Source organism: Salvelinus fontinalis, chromosome 20 (assembly GCF_029448725.1).
Source record: "Salvelinus fontinalis isolate EN_2023a chromosome 20, ASM2944872v1, whole genome shotgun sequence".
Taxonomy (NCBI): domain Eukaryota; kingdom Metazoa; phylum Chordata; class Actinopteri; order Salmoniformes; family Salmonidae; genus Salvelinus; species Salvelinus fontinalis.
This window is the reverse complement of record NC_074684.1, coordinates 3,460,131-3,484,401: the sequence shown is the minus strand read 5'-3', so window position 1 is coordinate 3,484,401 and position 24,271 is coordinate 3,460,131. Positions and strand designations below refer to the sequence as shown.

The following is a 24,271-nucleotide window of genomic DNA, read 5'->3' as shown; positions in this document are numbered from 1 at the left end:
GTCTGTCACAGTCATTTACTGTACGGATGTTTTTTTTCTATAAATAACGGGGCCACTGTGTGACATTAGATAAAACATTTAAAAATGGTTTGAAAGTTAAAAGCATGTTTATGCAGTTCCACGTGGTTAGAAATAAAAGTTCATATATGCAAATTGAACCATAACTCCACCTATACAACATCATAGGCGAATGATATTGGCGCCGGAGGGGATGGCTGCGGTTTTACGGGTTCCTAACCAGCTGTGCTATTTTGTTAGTTTTTTCGCGTTGTTTGCAACTTGGTTTTTAGCTTTTTAGCTTATAAGGCCATAAGCAAACAAGAAAATTCTCATCCAGAAATGGAGCTCCTAGTGGCCGGGGACTTTAATGCAGGCAAACTTAAATCCGTTGGACCTCATTTCTACCAGCATGTCACATGTGCAACCAGAGGAACACAAAATCTAGACCACCTTTACTCCACACACAGAGACGCGTACAAAGCTCTCCCTCGCCCTCCATTTGGCAAATCTGACCATAATTCTATCCTCCTGATTCCTGCTTACAAGCAAAAACTAAAGCAGGAAGTACCAGTGACTCACTCGATACGGAATTGATATTTACTTCAGCTTTTTAGTACTTACGTGGATTGTACTAAAATCTGTGCGTTATTGAAGGGACACATTTATATTGAAGTTTTACATAATATGCAAATGAACTGTACTTTTGCTAAAATACCAGGCTTTTTTGGTAATTTTTATTTCAGAAAACATTTATATGTCTTATGATGTTTTGATAAGAATTAAGGTGATATTGGGCTATGATTGTTGCTTTTCAAATAGTTTCTTCTTGGGGTCAAAATGACCCCAGTTGGTGATCCATGTATGTAAAATATGTTGGTAGGTTGAGGGTTAAAGTAGTCAAATGTTTTTGGTATTTGGTCCCATATTCCTTGCACACAATGACGTCATCAAGCTTGTGATTTGTGAATTGTGAATAATGTATTGTGTCGTTTTGTAGTCACTTTTATTGTAAGTATGAATAGAAAATGTTTGAACATTTCTACATGATACTACCATGATTATGGATAATCATGAATGAATCGTGAATAATGATGGGTGTGAAAGTTAGAGGGACAAAGATCAAAATGCTTATCCCCCCTATTATTGGTAATGGTAAGAGGTTAGCACGCTTTGTTGTAGCCTCTGTAACTTTCAGAAACATCTCATCTACTCACTTAGAAAGACATTTCCTCCAGTCATCAACCCAAAACACAACCAAAACAAATGCATCTAACGAGTTGGTAGAGTCACAAGCTTGATGTAGTCATTGGGGGTGGCAGGTAGCCTAGTGGTTAGAGCGTTGGGCCAGTAACCGAAAGGCTGGTAAAAATCTGTCGTTCTGCCCCGAACAAGGCAGTTAACCCACAGTTCCCCTGTAGGTTGTCATTGTAAATAAGAATTTGTTCCTAACTGAGTTGCCTAGTTAAATAAAGATGACATTTAAAAAATTGTGTGGTGGGAATATAGGACCAACTACTTTCGCTTTTGACTTCTTTGGTACACTGTAAGTGAAATTTGTCCAAATACTTTGGAAATCTTATGATATCTTCAAATGGAGGGACTAGATCTATAAAGCGCTTTCATTTCTAAATGGTAAATCAGATTTTAATGGAAATAACCTCAAATAAAAGGTGACATTCTGCACTGTCACTGCAAATGAAACAATTGATCTTGAATCCAAAATGCTGGAGTATAGAGCCACATTTAACATTTTAGCATCACTGTCCAAATATATACGTAGGGGTGGGTAAAGTATTCTCTTTTTGTGAGTGTATGATACTACCCATTTGTTGTCAGTGTAATGGTGACTGTGCATTTCCTGCTCAGATTCTGCAGTGCCAGCTATTCTCTCTCTCGGCCACACTGTGAACACCACAGCGGCATCATGCCATGGTGATGTCTGTCTGTTTGTCAGCCTTTAAAAATGCCCTGGCTCTCTCGGATATACTGTCTTCGTCCATACAGCCAGCAGGGTTCTCAGTATATCGCGCAGACAGGAACAACCCCTCTGGGAAGAAGAAAGGCGGGGGTGTATGTTTCATGATTAACCACTCATGGTGTGATTGTGTTAACATACAGAAACTCAGCATTCAACACCATAGTACCCTTCAAGCTCATCATTAAGTTCGGTGCCCTGGGTCTGAACACCGCCCTGTGCGACTGGGTCCTGGACTTCCTGACAGGCTGCCCCCAGGTTGTGATGGTAGAAAACAACATCTCCACTTCGCTGATCCTCAACACTGGAGCCCCACAAGGGTGTGTGCTCAGCCCCGTCCTGTAATCCCTGTTCACCCGTGACTGCGTGGGCATGCACACTTCCAACTCAATCATCATGTTTGCAGACAACACAATAATAGTAGAACTGATTAACAACAATGATGAGACAGCCTACAGAGAGGAGGTGAAGGCCCTTGGAGTGTGGTGCCAGGAAAATAACCTCTCACTCAATGTCGACGAAACAAAGGAGCTGATTGTGGACTTCAGGCAACAGCAAAGGGAGCACTCCCCTATCCACATCAACGGGACCGCAGTGGAGCAGGTGGAAAGCTTCAAGTTCTTCGGCGTACACATCACTGACGTTCTGAAATGGTCCACCCACACAAACAGTGTGGTGAAGAAGGCGCAACAGTGCCTCTTCAACCTCAGAAAGCTGAAGAAATTTGGCTTGGCACCTAAAACCCTCACAAACTTTAAGAGATGCACAATCGAGAGCATCCTGTCGTGCTGTATCACCGCCTGGTATGGCAACTGCACCGGCCGCAACCACAGGGCTCTCCAGAGGGTGGTGCGGTCTGCCCAACGCAACATCGGGGAAAACTACATTCCCTCCAGGACACCTACAGCACCCGATGTCATATGAACGCCAAAAAGATCATCAAGGACAACAACCACCTGAGCCACTGTCTGTTCACCCCGCTATCATCTTGAAGGCAAGGTCAGTATAGGTCCATCAAAGTTGAGACCGAGAGACTGAAAAACAGCTTCTATCTCAAGGCCATCAGACTGTTAAATAGCCATCACTAAGTGGCTTCCAAGTGGTTACGGTAACCCTGCATCTTAGAGGCTGCTGTCCCATATACGTAGACTTGAAATCACTGGCCACTTTTAATAATTGAACGCTAGTCACTTTAATAATGTTTACATATTTTTGCTTTAATCATCTCATGTATATACTGTATTCTATTCTGCTGTAATAGTCTATGCCACTCCGACATTGCTCCTCCTAATTTGTATATATTCCTTAATTCCATTCTTTTACTTTTAAGTTGTGTGTATTGTGATGAATTGTTAAATATTACTGCACTGTTGGAGCTAGAAACACAAGCATTTCGCTACACCCGCAATAATATCTGCTAAACATGTGTATGTGACAAATATGATTTGATTTGAATCAATGACTTGTCTATCAGCCAGGCCTGCAGCCAACCTGTCAATCACAATCAGATCCAGTCCGGAAGGCACAACATTAATCAACAATGCTGTTTTCTGCTACTTAAACTTTACTGATGGGAGAGTAAACAACAATTGAGGGTGAATGTTCCCTGTAGGGTTGGGCAAGGGGATAAGAGTCTCTCAGAGTTGTGTAATTTGTTATTAGTGAGTTGGTCAGGGGACAAATGATTGAAAAGGACTGAATATTCAATCTAACCTGCATATTAACATTTTACACTGTAAAGGGGTTGCTGTGAATTTGACATTAACAGGCATGCTCAGTGGAAAGTACAATTCTGTACGTCTACTGTATAATAAATACGGTATCAAAGCAAGTACTGTGTTATGACAAACCGTACAATACTGTAAAATAATCGGAATTAATGAATGAATGGAGGTGTTTTGTATTTTACTGTAATTAAAAGGGATTGGTGCAAGCAGCTTGGATGCTAGGTATAGTGTTTACACATTACTGCATGAACATTTGGTGTTTTATATGACTTGCACTTCTAGAGGCCTTAACAAAGGCATCCAAACTGGCGGTGACTACGGGGGCAAAATGCTCAACCATTTAATGTTTAAGCCTGGCAGCCAGTCCAATCTGTCCCCTTTACATGTTAAATTGTAATAAAAATTCTTAAGCAACCTCACTCATGTGTATATCTAATATAGCCTCTTATAAGGCACGCCTCCACATATGTTAATGAGCCAGAAACAACAATACCATGCACCTACAAATGGTCAAAAGGTTTTTGGCGCTCCAAAGATACTGTACTGTTTTCAGTAGGGTGGAATTACAGTACCATTTGAAATAGAGCAATTCTTTCCCTGCCCATGACATTTTCCCACAATGCACCATAATTTACAGTATACTGCAGTAAACCATTTCAGAGTACAATTTTTACTCTTAATAATACCCCAAATTACCATATCAATTACAGTTTTCCGTGAGTGTATAATACTGCGAAAGAACCAGGTCGACTCCCCTCAAAAGGTAGATGTGTCAAGTTGTGAGACTAAGGCAAACACAAGTCAAGATACTGCATAAGCATTTTGACTGGTTTGACCCGATTTGTTATTGCCACTAAAATACTCTGTCACATAGACAGGCAAAAACCCTGACACTCCAAGACTGCTCTCTCAATCCTATGTTTCCTCTCACGTTCATCTGTCTGAAAGGTCTAAAGCAGTTTACTGACATTTTTCTTTCTACTCTTATTTCGTTTTTTGGGGAATTTCTATGAAAGTCAATATTGTGTTTCGCGTGTCACAGCCGCCTCCTGCGGACCCCCCCAGGCGGATGGAAAGCAGAGCCAGGAAGAGGCCAGAGTGATAGGCTCTACCCAGGGAGGAGGGGGCCAGGAAGGCATGGCCATGGAGACTCCCCACCTGACCGACCAGACCCAGAACCAGCCTCACACCCAGACCCAGCCGCCCATGGAGACTATGGTATCACCGCTGACAGCTCACCTTTCAACCATCGCCCATATGAAAGATTCTGCTGTAACACACACACACACACACACTCTGGAGGAGGGGAAGTAGGAAGGAAAGGGTTGGATGTGGAGATACAGAAGTATTGGGGAGTTGTTTTGTTGTTATCGTTTGCTCTCTTATCTCTCTACCTATCAGGCAGGCTCTGATTTTGACCTGATTTATGAGTCGCGACTGAGTTTGCCGCCAGACCTCGCACGGACAGTATCGGATAGTTTGGTTCACACACACTCAGTTGCTGTTTATCTGAGTCACTGTGTACCCTTCAATGGACATCGCTGTCTTTGGGTGAAACCTCTGTTCAGAGGCAGATTATTGAGCATTCTCTCAACTCTGTTACATCAAACAACAGCAAAAACAACCCTGTAGCATCAATATTAATGAGCTACTAGCGAACCTCTTTTAAAAAAAATATTATTTAACCTTTATTTAACTAGGCGAGTCAGTTAAGAACAAATTCTTATTTACAATGACGGCCTACCCCACCCAAACCCGGACGACGCTGGGCCAATTGTGCACCGCCCTATGGGACTCCCAATCACGGCCGGTTGTGATACAGCCTGGAATCGAACCGGGGTCTGTAAAGACGCCTCTAGCACTGAGATGCAGTGCCTCAGACCGGCGCGCCACTCGAGAGCCCAACCTCTGATCAGATGGAGTGATATTCAGGTACGACAGATCAGAATGAAGAGGTATTGATCAGGATTATAGTGGCTTGGAGCCCCAGTCAATGATCAAGATGCTGGTGGGCCCTACACTAACATATTGATGCTCACTGGCAAACTGCTTTTACACCACTCTAAACAGTATACTGTTAGAACTATGTTATACATGAATCTAAATCATCACAAAGGAAAAACGAACGAAATGTGATATTTACTGTGTGTCTATCTCTGTGACTCAGTACATACTGTATCGCTAACAGTGGCATAGGTGCTGCTGATGTTTATCTGTGGTGGTTGTGTTGTTATGATGTTTCTCTCTCGTCTCAGACCGAAATGCTATAACTGCTATAGCTATAATTGTTGACTGCATTCCCTGAATTTGAAGGTCGTGTGTATAGCGCAGGGCAGGCAGAGGTGTACTTGTTTGTGTGTGTTGTTGTTGTTTATGTTGTTGATGACTGTTGTCTCTCGTTCTCTCAGGGCCATAGGTACATAGTGGTGGCGGAGGTGTTGCATAAGAGCTGGGCTCTCGACAACTCTCAGATGGCCTTCGTCCATACGCTCAGGGACCTGGAGAGGAACGAGATGAAAGGTACTCACACCAGCCACTCATAGATGCACAATCCCCTTCAGCAGTCCCCATAGAGAACACACCAGAAAATCACAAATGCGCAATACCCACAATCCTGCCACAGAGAGAGCCCAGCAGCAAATGAGAGGCTCAGAATTATAATATTCTCTTCTGCACAGACATTAAGAAAGGCCATCCACGTCCCACCGACAAATTTGTTTGTAATCTGCGGGAGTGAATGACATGAAGGGGGATATGACCTGTACTGTGTTCTTGAATTTTGTCCTAGACAAAAAAAGAGTTTGAATCTTCTCTTCTGTCTCGGACAGTTACTCACTAGCCAGTGACACACTCTGGTCACGTCACTTCACCCCATCTGTGGGCAGGAACACTACTCTGCTGTCTGAAGCAATAGGCTAATATCCCAAAGAGATATTGGGGTTATTTTGGGTCAGGTTTCAACTTTACTTTAAAATATACTGACTATTTGGGTTGGAATCATGTTATTCATTCATATTGCAATTCAGATAATGCCCCCAATATGCACGAGGTTAGTAATTACATTTCCATATTACATATTGCATTTCAGAAGCCCCCGATGTTTTCCTCTGAATCCTGATCGGATGTTGCATCCCTGTGTTTGTTTTCCCGAGCGTATTTTGCATGTTGCATCTGAAATGTGCCAGATATGCAGCAGGCAGGCAGGTCTGTCTGTTCTCCCTGTGACTAGCCATGGAGCTTTAATCAAATCCCTAATGAAAGGCAGATGAATATAGCTATTATTATTTGACCCTGCTGGTCATCTATGAACATTTGAACATCTTGGCCATGTTCTGTTATAATCTCCACCCGGCACAGCCAGAAGAGGACTGGCCACCCCTCATAGCCTGGTTCATCTCTATGTTTCTTCCTAGGTTTTGGCCTTTCTAGGGAGTTTTTCCTAGCCACCGTGCTTCTACACCTGCATTGCTTGCTGTTTGGGGTTTTAGGCGGGGTTTCTGTACAGCACTTTGTGACATCAGCTGATGTAAGAAGGGCTTAATAAATACATTTGATTGATGGATTGATTTAGCAAATCACTAGATGTGATTTGCGAGGCCCAGGGAACCCTCTGAATGAGGCAATAACCCTGTGTCATCACTTCCGCCTCCCAGATGACTTTGTATGCTGCACAAAGAAGAAACAGAAACTCAGAAAGGTTAACATTCTTACCGGATAAATTAATTGAGGGATTGATATTGGTGGGGTGAGGGGGAGGTGAGACTAGGTGAATGCAGTCAGATTTGCATGATTGCCTGAAGATAATTGTTTGCGTAATTATATTAGAATTCCTTTTTGTCTTCTCAATTTTGCAATCTGGAAAGTAACTCCTATACCCATTTAGTTTGCACAGCAGAAAATCAGGTTCACTCTGTATGCATGTCGTGAATTCTCATGCCTACCGCAGTATGTGTGTATTGATTCTAAAGGAAAAGAGAGTCCTATTTGTCTAATAGATATGACATAATGTTTTAAAGTGCTGGTCGTTAGTGTAGAAAACATGACTGGGTTACAGAGTTTTCCGTGTGTGCAGGGGTGTGTGTGTGTGCCCCCCTCCCCCTAGTTTTCCAATAAGCCAGTGAAACTGGGTCATGAAGTCAAATTAAGTTGGCTTCTTGCCCCCTGGTACCCTGGGAAATATCTTGGCAGCAGGAAAGTGAATTAATTTCGCCCAGTTTAACTCTGTGTCTCAGCGGTGTGGGAACAGCTCGTGGTTACGACATGCTCTCTTTGTAGCCGCTACTGGCCGTTGAAGCCCCTCAGCCAACACCTCAATACACTGAGAATGATAGCAGGTTCTTCCTTGACTTGGTCCTGGTTAAATGACTAGGAAATGGGCTGCTTGATGCATGTGATTGAAACATGACTGCTTGTTTACTTAAAGGAGGGCAAAGTTTATTTTCTCGTTAGGATACAGGTTGGATATAAGTGTACACACCGATGACAAATAACTCTTCCACACTGTATATACAGTGCATTCAGAAAGTGTTCAGACCCCTTTTTCCACATTTAGTTAAGTTACAGCCTTATTCTAAAATTGATCAAATAAAATGTTTTCCTCATCAATCTACACACAATAACCCATAATGACAACGCAAAATCAGGTTTTTGGAATGTTTTGCAAATGTATTATAACAACTAACATCAAGGCGGTGGCCCGTTCCTGTAGGTTCATGCTCTACAACATCCGCAGAGTACGACCCTGCCTCACACAGGAAGCGGCGCAGGTCCTAATCCAGGCACTTGTCATCTCCCGTCTGGATTACTGCAACTCGCTGTTGGCTTGCCTGTGCCATTAAACCCCTACAACTCATCCAGAACGCCGCAGCCCGTCTGGTGTTCAACCTTCCCAAGTTCTCTCACGTCACCCCGCTCCTCCGCTCTCTCCACTGGCTTCCAGTTGAAGCTCGCATCCGCTACAAGACCATGGTGCTTGCCTACGGAGCTGTGAGGGGAACGGCACCTCAGTACCTTCACGCTCTGATCAGGCCCTACACCCAAACAAGGGCACTGCGTTCATCCACCTCTGGCCTGCTCGCCTCCCTACCACTGAGGAAGTACAGTTCCCGCTCAGCCCAGTCAAAACTGTTCGCTGCTCTGGCACCCCAATGGTGGAACAAACTCCCTCACGACGCCAGGACAGCGGAGTCAATCACCACCTTCCGGAGACACCTGAAACCCCACCTCTTCAAGGAATACCTAGGATAGGATAAAGCAATCCTTCTGACCCCCCCCCCCCCCCTTAAAAGATTTAGATGCACTATTGTAAAGTGGCTGTTCCACTGGATGTCATAAGGTGAATGCACCAATTTGTAAGTCGCTCTGGATAAGAGCGTCTGCTAAATGACTTAAATGTAAATGTAATGTATTAAAAACAAATAACTTATTTACATAAGTATTCAGACCCTTTGCTATGAGACTCGAAATTGAGCTCGAGTGCATTCTGTTTTCATTGATCCTCCTTGAGATGTTTCTACAACTTGTTTAGAGTCCACCTGTGGTAAATTCAATTGATTGGACATGATTTGGCAAGGCACATATTTGTCTATATAAGGTCCTACAGTTGACAGTGCATGTCAGAGCTAAAACCAAGCAACGGAAGGAAGAGCTCCGAGACAGGATTGTGTCGAGGCACAGATCTGGGGAAGGGTACCAAAAAAGTAATGCAGAGTTGAAGGTCCCCAAGAACACAATGGCCTCCATCATTCTTAAATGGAAGAAGTTTGAAACCACCAAGACTCTTCCTAGAGCTGGCCGACCGGCCAAACTGAGCAATCGGGGGAGAAGGGCTTTAGTCAGGGAGGTGACCAAGGACCCGATGGTCACTCTGACAGAACTCCAGATTTCTCTGTCGAAATGGGAGAACCTTCCAGAAGGACAACCACCTCTGTAGCAGTCCACAAATCAGTGTCTTTATGGTAGAGTGGCCAGACAGAAGACACTCCTCAGTAAAAGGCACATGACAGCCCGCTTGGAGTTTGCCAAAAGGCACCTAAAGGACTCTCAGACCATGAGAAACAAGATTCTCTGGTCTGATGAAACCAAGATTTTCCTTAGCCTGAATGCCAAGTGTCATGTCTGGAGGGAATCCCTATGGTGAAGCATGGTGGGGGCAGCATCATGCTGTGGTCATGTTTTTCAGCGGAACGGTTTGGGAGACTAGTCAGGATCGAGGGAAAGATGAACAGAGCAAAGTACAGAGAGGTTCTTGATGAATCCTGCTCCAAGAGCGCTCAGGACCTCAGACTGCGGTGAATGTTCACCTTCCAACAGGACAACCACCCTAAGCACACAGCCAAGACAACGCAGGAGTGGCTTCAGGACAAGTCTCAATGTCCTTGAGTGGCCCAGCCAGAGCCCAGACTTGAACCCAATCGAACATCTCTGGAAAGACCTGAAAATGGTTTTGCAGTGACGCTCCCCATCCAACCTGATAGAGCTTAAGAGGATCTGCAGAGAAGAATGGGAGAAACTCCTCAAATACAGGTGTGCCAACTTGTATTTTTATAAAAACATTTATTTAACCTTACTTTAACTAGGAAAGTCAGTTAAGAACAAATCATTTTTTACAATGACGGTAGCGTCATACCCAAGAAGACTCAAGGCTGTAATCGCTGCCAAAGGTGCTATAACAAGGTACTGAGTAAAGGGTCTGAATATTCATGTTTTACACGTGTTATACATTTCTAAAACCTTTTTTTGCTTTGTCATTATGGGGTATTATGTGTAGATTGATAATGGGGGGGGGGGAACAATTTAATCCATTTTAATATAAGGCTGTAGCGTAACAAAATGTTGAAAAAGTCAAGGGTTCTGAATACTTTCCGAATGCGATGTGGTACAGGGCGATTTCCAAGCTAGGTCTGTGGCGCAGCACCGCTAGCCATTGCCATGGTTTCACTTCCTTGATATTATTGTCTGTGATATGTGAAAACAGATAGGATAGGGATGTTATTGGTGGTATTGAGATGTGATCACAATGACTGGGTGTGGTGAGCATCATGCTCTGTAGCTATCAACCCCTTCAGTACGTGTGACAGGTTGTCAATTTAAAATGAGGGATTATCAATCATTTCTATTGGAAAAGGGGGACTTGGAGAATGGCAGCAGTAGCCAACACTGTGCAACAGTGCCATCTAGCACGCACACTGTGTCCATGGACGCTTAATCTTCAGTCAATAGAGTGTGAACGGACTAATGCGAATGACTAAATTGGTCACAATACTTTTTGGATTAAAAGCACAATTTTGCGTAATTTTAATGGCTGGATAATTGCTTTTCATTTAATGCCCCGTCAAGCAGAATTGGAAATGCACGCTGGTAGTTTTTCAGAGCAATTATGGTATTGCACAAATGGCGTTCCCTTGTGGAAATGTTGTTTGGAATGGCTTGATCGTTGCCATGTGTTGTGATTCCACTGTGTAAACAGCAGGAAGGCATCAGACCTTGACAGGAATACAGACCTCAACAAGTCAGATACACAATGCACAGATTACTCTCACAGAATAACGTGCAGAATACTCGCACAGAATAATGCACAGAATACTCTCACAGAATAACTCACAGAATACTCTCACAGAATAACTCACAGAATAACGTGCAGAATACTCTCACAGAATAATGCACAGAATACTCTCACATAATCTCTAATCAAGACTAAAAAGTTATTAAAATACCAATGTATCTATAAGGCTTGGATTGCTGAATCCTTTTTTTGACATACTGTACAGTGCATTACAAAAGTATTCATCCCCTTGGCGTTTTTCCTATTTTGTTTCATTAAAAACCTGTAAAAACCTGTAATACAGACCTCAACAAGTCAGATACACAATGCACAGATTACTCTCACAGAATAACGTGCAGAATACTCGCACAGAATAATGCACAGAATACTCTCACAGAATAACTCACAGAATACTCTCACAGAATAACTCACAGAATAACGTGCAGAATACTCTCACAGAATAATGCACAGAATACTCTCACATAATCTCTAATCAAGACTAAAAAGTTATTAAAATACCAATGTATCTATAAGGCTTGGATTGCTGAATCCTTTTTTTGACATACTGTACAGTGCATTACAAAAGTATTCATCCCCTTGGCGTTTTTCCTATTTTGTTTCATTAAAAACCTGTAATTTAAATAGATTTTTATTTGGATTTCATGTAATGGACATGAACAAAATAGTCCAAATTGGTGAAGTGAAATGAAAAATAAAACTTGTTTCTAAAAAAATAAATAAAAACCTGAAAGTGGTGTTTGCATATGTATTCACCCCCTTTGCTATGACGCCACTAAATAAGATCTGGTGCAACCAATTACCTTCAGAAGTCACATTATGAGTTAATAAAGTCCACCTGTGTGCCATCTAAGTGTCACATGATCTGTCACATGATCTCAGTATATATACACCTGTTCTGAAAGGCCCCAAAGTCTGCAACACCACCAAGCAAGCGGCACCATGAAGACCAATGAGCTCTCCAAACATGTCAAGTTGTGGGGAAGTACAGATCAGGGTTGGGTTATAAAAAATATCAGAAACTTTGAACATCCCACGGGGCACCATTAAATCCATTATAAAAAAATGGAAAGAATATGGCACCACAACAAACCTCACACCAAAACTCACAGACCAGGCAAGGAGGGCATTAATCAGAGAGGCAACAAAGAGCCCAAAGATAAACCTGAAGGAGCTGCAAAGCTCCACAGCGGAGATTGGAGTATCTGTCCACAGGACCACTTTAAGCCGTACACTCCACAGAGCTGCGAAAGGTGGATCTACAAAGAATTTACTTTGGGGGTGAATAGTTATGCACGCTCAAGTTTCTGTTTTTTTTGTCTTATTTCTTGTATGTTTCAACATTTTTTTGCATCTTCAAAGTGGTAGGCATGTTGTGTAAATCAAATGATACAAACACCACAAAAAAATCTATTTTAATTCCAGGTTGTAAGGCAATAAAATGGGAAAGATGCCAAGGGAGGGTGAATACTTTCGCAAGCCACTGTATGCATTTGTAATAAAAGCTATACAAATACATTTGATTGATTTCATTTGATTGATAGGTTCAGCGCGTGTATCTGTCCTGCTACTGACCATCTGATCGTTGACCTCTTTTCTCATTGGTCCTTGGTCATAGTGCACGGGGAGAAGCATGAGGACCCGGCAACTCCGGTCAGTGGTGAAGCCCAGAGCAGCGAGGGCCAGAAGTCATCTACCCCCAAGGGCAGTCGCAAGGGCAAAGGTGACAAGGACAAGGACAAACCCCCAGCCAAGCCTGGCTCCAGGATGGAAACGGTAGGTAACACTACAAACTGACAGCTGACCACCACTGATTATTATACCCTACGCCACAGGTGTCAAACTCATTCCACCGAGGGCCGAGTGTCTGCGGGTTTTCGCTCCTCCCTTGTACTTGATTGATGAATTAACATCACTAATTAGTTAGGAACTCCCCACACCTGGTTGTCTAGGGCTTTATTGAAAGGAAAAACCAAAAACCTGCAGACACTAGGCCCTCCGTGGAATGAGTTTGACACCCCTGCCCTACGCTGTTTACATAGACATTATAAAGCGAAATATGCACATTACTTGATAATAACCTAGTTGTTCCTTTAGCATTCAAAGTATTAGTTGTGCATCTACTAATTGGTTGTGTTACCTGTAGCTTTGGAGAAAAGCCTCTGACTAACCTAATAAGTGTATTCTATTATCTCAATCCCTGTATTGGGTATACAGTACCAGGCAAAAGTTTGGACACACCTACTTATTCCAGGGTTTTTCTTTGTTTTTACTTTTTTCTACATTGTAGAATAATAGTGAAGATACCAAAACTACGAAATAACACATGGAATTACGGAGTACCTAAAAAAAAGTGTTAAACAAATCAAAATATATTTGAGATTTTTCAAAGTAGCCACCCAGTGCCTTGAAAGCTTTGTACACTCTTGGCATTCTCTCAACCACCATCATGAGGTAGTCACCTGGAATGCATTTCAATTAACAGGTGTGCCTTGTTAAAAGTTAGTTTGTGGAATTTCTTTCCTTAATGCATTTGAGCCAATCAGTTGTGTTGTGACAAGGGAGGGTTGGTATGCAGAATATAGCCTTATGTGGTAAAAGACCAAGTCCATATTATGGCAAGAACAGCTCAAATAAGCAAAGAGAAACGACAGTCCATCATTACTTTAAGACATGAATGTCAGTCAATGCAGAACTTTTCTAGAACTCTGAAAGTTTCTTCAAGTCAGTCGCAAAAACCATCAAGCGCTATTCTTTTATTTGTTTAATTTCACCTTTATTTAACCAGGTAGGCTAGTTGAGAACAAGTTCTCATTTACAACTGCCACCTGGGCAAGATAAAGCAAAGCAGTGCGACGCAAACAACAACACAGACTTACACATGGAATATAGAAACATACAGTCAATAACACAATCGAAAAAGTATATATACCGTGTGTGCAAATGAGGTAAGATAAGGGAGGTAAGGCAATACATAGGCCATAGTGGTGAAATAATTACAATTTAGCAATTAAACACTGGAGTGATAGATGTGCAGAAGATGAATGTGCAAGTAGAGATCCCGGAGTGCAAAGATCAAAAATAAATTATGAAACTGGCTCTCCTGAGGACTGCCACAGAAAAGGAGGACCCAGAGTTACCTCTACTGCAGAGGTTAAGTTCATTAGATTTACCACCCTCAGAAATTGCAGCCCAAATAAAGGCTTCACAGAGTTCAAGTAACAGACACATCTCAACATCAACTGTTCAGAAGAGACTGCGTGAATCAGGCCTTCATGGTCGAATTGCAGCGAAGAAACCACTGCTAAAGGACACCAATAGGAGGAAGGGACTTGCTTGGGCCAAGAAACACCGGTAGACCGGTGGAGATCTGTTCTTTGGTCTGATGAGTCCAAATGTTTTATTTTTGGTTCTAACCTCTGTGTCTTTGTGAGACGCAGAGTAGGTAAACGAATGATCTCCGCATGGAGGAGGAGGTGGTGTGATGGTGTGGGGCGTTTTTCTGGTGACACTGTCTGTGATTTATTTAGAATTGAAGGCACACTTAACCAGCATGGCTACCACAGCATTCTACAGCGATACACCATCCCATCTGGTTTGCGCTTAGTGGGACTATTATTTGTTTTTAACATGACAATGACCCAACACACCTCCAGGCTGTGTAAGGGCTTTTTGACCAAGAAGGAGAGTGATGGAGTGCTGCATCAGATGACCAGGTCTCCACAGTCACCCGACCTCAACCTATTGAGATGGTTTGGGATGAGTTGGACCGCAGAGTGAAGGAAAAGCAGCCAACAAGTGCTCAGCATATGTGGGAACTCCTTCAAGACTGTTGGAAAAGCATTCCAAGTGACGCTGGTTGAGAGAATGCCAAGAGTGTGCAAAGCTGTCATCAAGGCAAATGGTGGCTACTTTGAAGAATCTAAAATCTAATTTGATTTAACACTTGTTATTTCATTGTTTTGATGTTTTCACTATTATTCTACAATGTAGAACATAGTAAAAATAAAGAAAAACCCTTGAATGAGTCGGTGTGTCCAAACTTTTGACTGGTACTGTAAATATATATATATGTATGTATATATATATATATACTTTTGACCCGTTTTTCTCCTCAATTTTCGTGAAATCCAATTGGTAGTTAGTCTTGTCCCATTGCTGCAACTCCTGTACGGACTCGGGAGAGCCGAAGGTCGAGAGCCTTGCGTCCCCCGAAACATGACCCCGCCAAGCCGCAATGCTTCTTAACACAATGCTTGCTTAACCCGTAAGCCACCCCCACCAATGTGTCGGAGGAAACACCATGGCGACCGAGGTCAGCGTGCATGCACCTGGCCCGCCACAAGGAGTCGCTAAAGCGCGATTGGATAAGGACATGCCGGCCAAACCGTTCCCTGAACCCGGACGACGTAGGGCCAATTGTGCACCGTCTCATGGGTCTCCCGGTTGCAGCCGGCTGCAACACAGCCTGGGCACCCAGGTCTGTAGTGAGGCCCCTTGCACTGCGGTACAGTGCCTTCGACCGCTGCGCCACTCGGGAGGCAACCCTGTATTGTTTTAATAGACCTAACTACAGCTGTAGCTCTGACTATGCTCTGCTCCCTATTTAATTGCTTTTCTCCACTGTCTATTTGTCACAACCACGAAAGACAATGCCATTTGAAAGGCAGAATTCTCTGAAAGCGCTCTCCTTGACTAAATTTCAATTTTGACGTAGCCGTTGTTTTGCTGCACCGTTGATGCAGCACGGGCTGAAAGAGGGAGAGCGGATATGATTTTGTGAATAGATGAGCTGAGAAATGATCCTCCGTTATGTGCATGGATGAGATAGACAGGTGAATACATCATGACTTGGAGTTGTGTCTCTTTTCTCTTTATGCAAGACTGGCTGGCCATAGCGCCATAAGAAAGAGATATTGGGAGATATCTGTAACCTCCCCCTGAAGCTTACAAAGGCTATTTGTGCATGTGTGTGTTTGGGTGTGTGTTCACATCCGTCTGTGTGTGTGTAGAGCCTGGATCAGTCGAAGCCTTACTGGACGCTGCGTGTGGTGAGTGACCAGTGTGATGCGGAGGTAATCGAGGTGAGGAAGGACACAGAGAGACTGGATGAAATCAGAGCTATGAAACAGGCCTGGGAGACCGCTGAGCCTGGCAGGTGTATCAAGGTAGAACAAACTCTATAGTGTCTCTCTCCTTTTTTTGTTTCTCTCTCTCTCATGACATGGTGATTGAGTATTAATCAATAGTAATAGTTATTTTACAGTATTGAGGATGTTGTAATGTGTTGCAGGCCCTCCAGTCCAGACTACAGTTCATTAACAAACTCCTACGTGGGGCCAATGCACACACACCCACTGATGGGACAGAGAGTGGAGAGCCAGGTACCACACTCTGCAAACTCACCTACACATCTCTGAGTATTTCATATTATGCAGTCTTTTGTAGAACAGTTGATGGAAGGAATGGTCACCTGTTATGAACAGTAGGTTTAGTGAGGTGTCTTTTTCCGGTTCTCCTGCAGCTATCCACTCCCAGTCTCCTGATGCTCATATGAGTCCATCCAATCAGGAGCTGGCTCTCCTCAGCCAACCAGATCCCTTCCAGCACCACTTACCTATGGACTACACCCCCTTCATCAGGTCTCTCACTCTCTCTCAGTATAATTCACTCTCCTCCATTCCTCCCTCCCCTCACTCTCTTTCTCTCTCTCTCGCTCTCTCTCTCACTTTTTCACTCCTCTGCATTACTGCTTTTGGTGATATGTTTTCCCAGTTTGGTAAGAGGGAAAGGGGTCTGACCCATAGAGTACAATCCACTGAAGCCATTTAACCAGCTGTCCTGCCCTCTTCTCCCCTTCATCTCCAGTCACCTCTGTGACCCTAGTTTCCTCTCTCAGTAACCCACAGTAATGTGATGTGTCCCCTCACAACCCCAGACAAGCCCAGTGTATAGGTCCCTCTTTGCAGGGTCTGGAGGTGATACACAGTCCTGGCTCATTTTCTGCTGTCACTGGACAGGCTGTTTTCATCTGCACCATGTCACATTTTATCCTTCCTCATCATAGATAATGGGTTATAATCAATGGAGTTTTTATGCAGCTGTTCTGTGGACTCTGTCATGAATAGAGAAACACATTTTATTGACCCGGAGTCACAGGGGTAGAAGGTGAGAAGGGGATAATTCCAATCTGTAGCTGAGCCCTGGACACTATTACTCAGTGTGTTTGTTCGAAGACACTGTTTAATTTTCCTCTGCTGAAGGCAGTAGTGGATAGAATGTCTTCCGTCTACTAGCTCTCCTTCCTTCAGAGAGAGTGTGTGTGTGTGTGTGTGTGTGTGTGTGCCTGCCTACTCAGCAGCACTCCCAGTCTCCATACATCAGCAGGTTTAGCCTCGCTAGCTTTTCTTTCTGGTCCTCTCTGGGGTTGCAACCCCAGCTTCCATTAGAGCTTTAAACAACAGCATGACAAGATTACACGCCTCTATTTAAGTGATAATGCCCTCGAAGCCGTTGTTTGGAGGATATATTGGCACGGCTGAACACAGTGCATTGGGAAAGTTTTCAGACCCATTGACTTTTTCCACATTTTGTTTTGTGGCAGCTTTATTCTAAAATGGATCAAGTAAATGTTTTCCCTCATCAGTCTACACACAATACCACATCATGACAAAGCAAAAACATATATATTTTTTAAATGTTACAAATATATTAAAAATAAAAAAACATACCTTATTTACCTTAACCATACCTTAACATACCATACCAAGTATTCAGACCGTTTGCTATGAGACTTGAAATTGAGCTCAGGTGCATCCTGTTTCCATTGTTCATCCTTGAGATGTTTCTACAACTTGATTGGAGTCCACCCGTGGTGAATTCAATTGATTGGACATGATTTGGAAAGGCACACACCTGTCTATATAAGGTCCCACAGTTGACAGTGCATGTCAGAGCTAAAATCAAGCCTTGGAGCTCCGAGACAGGATTGTGTCGAGGCACAAATTTGGGGAAGGGTACCCAAACATTTTGGCAGAATTGAAGGTCCCCAAGAACACAGTGGCCTCCATCATTCTTAAATGGAAGAAGTTTGAAACCACCAAGACTCTTCCTAGAGCTGGCTGTCCGGCCAAACTGAGCAATTGGGGGAGAAGGGCCTTGGTCAGGGAGGTGACCAAAAACTCGATGGTCACTCTGAAAGAGTTCCTCTGTGGAAATGGGAGAACCTTCCAGAAGGACAACCATCTCTGTAGCACTCAACCAATCAGGCTTTTATGGTAGAGTGGCCAGACGGACCGTACAAGGCAAAGGACTCTCAGACCATGAGAAACAAGTTTCTCTGGTCTGATGAAACCAAGATTGAACTCTTTGGCCTGAAATCCACGAATACAGGTGTGTCAAGCTCGTAGCGTCATACCCAATAAGACTTGAGGCTGTAATCACTGCCTAAGGTGCTTCAACAAAGTACTGAGTAAAGGGTCTGAATACTTATGTAAATGTGATATTTAATGTTTTTTATTTGTAATACATTTGCAAAAATATCTCAACCTGTTTTTGCTTTGTCATTATGAGGTATTGTGTGTATATTTATGAGCAAAAAACAATTTGATACATTTTTAAACATAGCTATAACGTAACAAAATGCGGAAAAACTCAAGCGGCCTGAATACTTTCCGAATGCACAGGCTTTGAGGGGATTATCACTGTTATACAACTGGTTACCAACATATTTAAATAATGCTTGACAAATTTTAATTAAAAACTTTATTTTTTGATTATTTGATTAATTTCATCCTTCCACGAGATATAGTCCCGATACAAATCTAGGGTTGCTACCCAAGCCGGCTGGTCGTTCGTTCTATCAGTTCGGTTGTCAGAGACGCGACCCAGTCGTTCAGTCTTTTTGTTCTGTATCTATGGACGTGATGCAGTAGTTCATTCTAAATGTTCCATTGCCATACTGACTGGCAACGTTCTTGATCACTATGGGACAGCTAGAACATTGAAACAATGTTGCAAATGTCGGCGAGACAGACAGCAAGGTTTATACAGATCTCCTCTATCCTCTCCTCTCTCTCCCATTCTCCTCTCTACTCTGCTGGTTCTACATGATAAATGGGATGAATTTTGGCTTTATTAATTAAGGAGCTATTTTGGGGTTCCAATAAGCCCGCCACTCCTGTGAGAAGTGCCCCTCTCTTCACCCCTCCCCAGCCCACCCCCTTTGTCCCAATGTGTGTGTGCTGCCTTCTGCTCCTCTGGTTAATGGCTGTAGACACCCGCCGTGAATCACGCACACCTGCAAACACACAATTGCAGACACACACACACACACTCACTTTTAGACACAGACACACACACACTCTTCCAGACACACAGGCACACTCAGAGGACAGAGAGGGTGATGTTCATTAACCATCCTAAGTCCATTAGCTCCCATCACCCCCCCCCCCCCCTCAGTGTATGGGAAATAGACAGCCATATTTAGCCTTTTCTAATCTACCATTTAAATACCTCACCCACCTCACCTCTCCTCCCCGGGCCCCAGGAGACATACTACGCTCAGTCATACCTGGCCCTGACCAGACGCCTCGACTCTGCAGCACTATCCCACAGTCTATTTCTGACATCTCATCCTACACCAGCCTAGTGCATCGTCTATCCTTCCATGCAGTATGAGGATAGATGGGCATCTCAGAGGGAGGGAGGGACAGAGGGTGTGTGTGTGTGTGTGTTGGGAGAGGGTGTAGGATCTGGGATAGGAGACAAGGAAAGGTCTATGATATGCAGTTTATGAGTTCATCTATGGAGGGGAGGGGAATGTGTACTCGGATGATCCTTTTGATTGTTCTTGTACTCCCTCGTCTAATCCTTGCATTCCCATTTCTACTTGTCCTCCCCACTGTATCTTTAGCCCTTTTGCTCCCTCTACTTTTTACTCTTTTTCTAGTATTCAAATTCAACTTGTATCATAGTCTTACTTCAGATAAATGCTTATGATAAGGAAATGTTCTCTGTTTCAATGTCTTTCATATGTGTCTGTTTCATATTGACCATTGTGGGGCCGTATGTACCAGTCTCAGAATAGGGCCGGATTCACAAAACCTTAAGAAGATATTTCTTCTTAGCTGCCCTGTTTTCCTTAACTATAGACTTAAGAAGAAAGTTAAGCAAAGTTGCTATTCCTCAATAAAGTTATTGGAAATGTTCTTAAGGTTTTTCCTAAGTTTCTTCCCATGGAATGGGATTCTTGAAAATAATGCTTGAAGATTTCTCCTTGGAAATGTGCTTAACTTTAGGACAGGTAAACCCGTGTCTTGAGACGAATGGATATGTTTGTAACCATGAGCGCCACAGACCCAGTTGGCTACCGGATATTTAAATACAGCAAGAATACAAATGAAACACTCATTACCTAGCTAGCTAGTAATTAACAAGATATTACAATATTCTAGAAGTGTTAAATAGCTGGCGCTATCTTGTCAATTTGCAAAGAAGAACATGGCTAGCTTAGCCAATGTTAATGTCGTTAGCTATGTTGGCTATAATGTCTTTACACGTTAGCTAGCTAACGTAGCTAACTAACTTACCGGTCGTGCAGTCCCTCTACTACCATCTCTATGATGGATGACACCTTCTCCTCCAGCTTGTCCACATGAATGGTCTCTCATCTCCCTTCTTCTTAGCAGCCGACTTGTTGTCGGACCACTTCTTTTTTACGGCGTCACTGTCCCTTGCCATACCCCCGACGGCAGAGACAGACTCGGCCACTCTCGCCCATCCTTTCTTTTTGGTCTTTGCAGTAACCCCACAGTTATCAAGTCTCCCCAACAGCAACCTTTTCCTGGCTGCTATTTCCTCCACCTTCACTTCAATCTCTTTTCTTGGTTATCCATTTTTTTTTTTGATATAGCTAGCCTGATGGCTATAATGTGTGGATAAATAACTAAATCCGATCATCTCTGTCACATTATTTATTGGTTTCAAGCACGTTACTAATGTCAATGCCACATAAGATATTTGTGACGTTCTTAAGAAAGATATTTACGAAGTTCCTAAGAAAACGACGAATTCCTAAGAACATTTTGAGGAATTGCATTTAAGAAACTTCTTACGTTTTTTCCACAAGTAATGTTTTGTGAATCCAGCCCCAGGTTCCCTTTGTCCATCTTTTTCATGATGATCTAAAAGGCAAAACGGAGGCTAAATCAGCACTCCTACTCTGAGACGCTTGATACATCTGGCCCCAGATATTCTACCTAACTAAGCACGTTGCCCTGTGTGCTGTGCTCTGCTGTGTAGGAGGCAGCGGGAGGTTCCTGTTCTGAAGGACCAGGTGATGGAGGAGGCCCAGCGGAGGGAGCGCTTAGAGCAGATCCAGGGCTTCAGGTTGGTCAGAGACACTGTGCTGGAACACCGCAGGCAGGAGCAGGCTAACAGGAGGGAGCTCAAGAGACGCCAGCTGGAGATGTACGACGGCCTACAGGTCAGCACAGGGTTAACAGGGTTGTACATATAACGCACAGGTACGTGCACACACACGTACACACACGTACACACAACACAGAGAACAGAACAACTCTGCACAAACTGTGTAAAACTATGATTCATACTGTTATGACTTTGAGAGGAAAAGGGACAGGACGGGATATCAGTAGCCCTCCGAGCCGCTTGATCTCGCGAGCTTACGTGAACGGTTCGCCATTTGTGGAAACTCGCGAGATCAAGCAGCCCGTGAGGCTAGGATATCAGTTGATCGTCTCTCTTTGTCTTTCTCTCTGTCCTTCTCTCTTCCGCCTTCTTTGTCCCCTTCCCCCTCTCTCTGTCCAGGTGGCGTTGGGAGTGCAGCGTCAGAAGGTGCTGGCGGCCCGGGAGGTGTTCCGAAACCGGCTACTGGAGGCGGAGCTTCTTCGTCAGGAGGAGGAAGAGGTGGCTCTGGAGGCCGCCAGGCAGGTGGAGCTAGAGAAGAACGCCGCCCAGCAACCCAGCAAGCAGGCCAAGAGTGCCAGCAAGAAGAAGTGATCCCATTGGGTAACGCCATTGCTGTCCCCAACTCCTCCTCCTTGATTGTCAGCCAATCTGAGTCAGTCGTTATGATATAGAGCAATATTTATAGGGAGCAATATTCACCTAAATTGTTTTTACTTCAGTGTTTAGAAAATATAATTTTATTGCAAATAGTGCTTCTTTAAATACTATTCACATGTATTTGTTATTCCAGTCTGATTCTGATAGTGCTGCAATGTTGTCTGTTCTTTCTGTCTGTCATTAAAACACTGCGTCAGCTATCTGGAGGACTCAAACCTCAGGGCGCTTACTTGTAACTCCTCTATACAGTGAAACATCTTGCCAATTGCAAGAAAACATATTGCAGACATCAGAATGACAGAAATGGAAAATGCACAGAACCCAGTTGCCAGTCATTTCCTCAATGATTGATCCCTTCCCTCTAAAGAACGCCAGGGACATCTTTAATACCTACACATTATTGTTTTTACTTTTATATTCATCTGCAGTTTCGAAGGTCACCGTATTGACCGGATCACCCGATCAATGGAAGACACGAGTGTTGGGCTCAACCAAACATCTTATGGGCTGGCTGACTGACTGATTGGTTGGTTAAGACTGCCTCGCACCATTCGTATTGCGGTCTGGTTTGGTTCATTCCCAATAAGCCCACCTTGCTGATCAATGGTAGTGTGGTGGTGTTGATGGCAGGCAAACCAGCTTTGGTCAAAGTAGAAGTAAACAGAGAATATGTTTGACCTACAACTATTATCTGTTGATCATCAGCGTACACAGCTCTGATGCCCGGAGTTAGAGACAGTGGTACAGTCAAAGCCTGTATCAACAATCGTAACATCTTTGGTACAGCTTCTCACAGGTAGACAATGGCTCATAGTCCAATACTTCAGAGAAGTGACTGAATAGGTGAAAGCAAACTGCTGTCTTATTGCTTCCACCAATCAACTCATGATGACTTCAGGGAAGGTAGGAATAAAGTATTCAAACAGTCCCGAGGAGAGGAGAGCCCAGTCAGTGTAGTCCTGGTCAGGTGACTGTCTGCTGAGGAATTGGAAATCAAATGAAAAAGAAAAGGGGCAATGGTGCCATCTAGTGGTGTAAATGCTTAATAAATCCTCATCAGTGCTCTAATCGAAAAGCCTTCGAAATCCTATGGGATTCTCAAGGTCGACAACAACGAATAGTACATTTTGTGCCAGAAGATATTATCGTGTGAGTGCACATGTTCCTGCATGCAAATGTATGTGCGTGTGTTGCAGGTTGAGTCAGCGGTGCAAGGGTGTACAAAGCTATTCCATTGTTTGGTTGTAGATGGCTCACCTCACACATCCTTATGGAGAATTCTGGCCCGTTCTATGGCCTACAACAACACCACATGACTCTGTCGTTATTGTAGGCAAGGTCACCACAGACCTCTACATTGTGTGACAATAGTTGTACATATGTACGTATGTATCATGTTAGTCAGTGTGTGTTCTACCTAGCGGTAGACCGTAATAAGAGAGTGTACTCACATAGGCCTGTGCTGTCCAGACTGTGTGTGTGTGTTCAGCCTGGCAGTCAGGCCTCATCCAGCCAACACAACCCTTATTTCCCCTCGTAGCCGCATGACGGAGCTAATCCACTAAGCCCTGTTCCAGGCACAGAGCATTCCCTGCTTCACTCCCTTCTCCTCCGCTCTCCCTCGCTTTTCATTTCTCCTTTTCAAATCATCATTGTTATTTTCCGTTTGTTTCCCTTTCCACTGAGGTGCAGGAAAACCCTTGTATGCCTGGCAGACTCCTACATGTTGAGTGTGTCTTTCTCCAGATGCAGCAGCTTGTTTGACTTCTTTCAGTGAAAAGCACGATGGCAAACCTGTACTTTGTTATGAAATTCCATAACAGTGTAATTGCCATCGACGTGTGTATTCATTGTAAAGCCGTCTGTTCTGTAAGTCGGCAGCTGTTGTGTTTATGATTTGATATAAATATGTTGTGAGGG

The 24,271-nt window shown here is 43.5% G+C and overlaps 1 protein-coding gene across 4 annotated transcripts in view; it reads left to right on the top strand.

Annotated features, from left to right (window-relative positions):
• Nucleotides 1-22,551, top strand: part of adgb (androglobin) — a 105,968-nt gene extending 83,417 nt beyond the window's left edge. For all 4 annotated transcript variants that reach the window (XM_055872124.1, XM_055872123.1, XM_055872122.1 and 1 more), the window contains 8 exons: nucleotides 4,745-4,920; nucleotides 6,111-6,222; nucleotides 12,882-13,039; nucleotides 16,276-16,431; nucleotides 16,557-16,647; nucleotides 16,788-16,905; nucleotides 21,566-21,749; nucleotides 22,094-22,551. In XM_055872124.1, coding sequence (XP_055728099.1) covers nucleotides 4,745-4,920; nucleotides 6,111-6,222; nucleotides 12,882-13,039; nucleotides 16,276-16,431; nucleotides 16,557-16,647; nucleotides 16,788-16,905; nucleotides 21,566-21,749; nucleotides 22,094-22,285 — 1,187 coding nt within the window. In that variant the 3' untranslated portion in view covers nucleotides 22,286-22,551. The remainder of the gene's footprint in view (nucleotides 1-4,744; nucleotides 4,921-6,110; nucleotides 6,223-12,881; nucleotides 13,040-16,275; nucleotides 16,432-16,556; nucleotides 16,648-16,787; nucleotides 16,906-21,565; nucleotides 21,750-22,093) is intronic.
• Nucleotides 22,552-24,271: the final 1,720 nt, after the last annotated feature.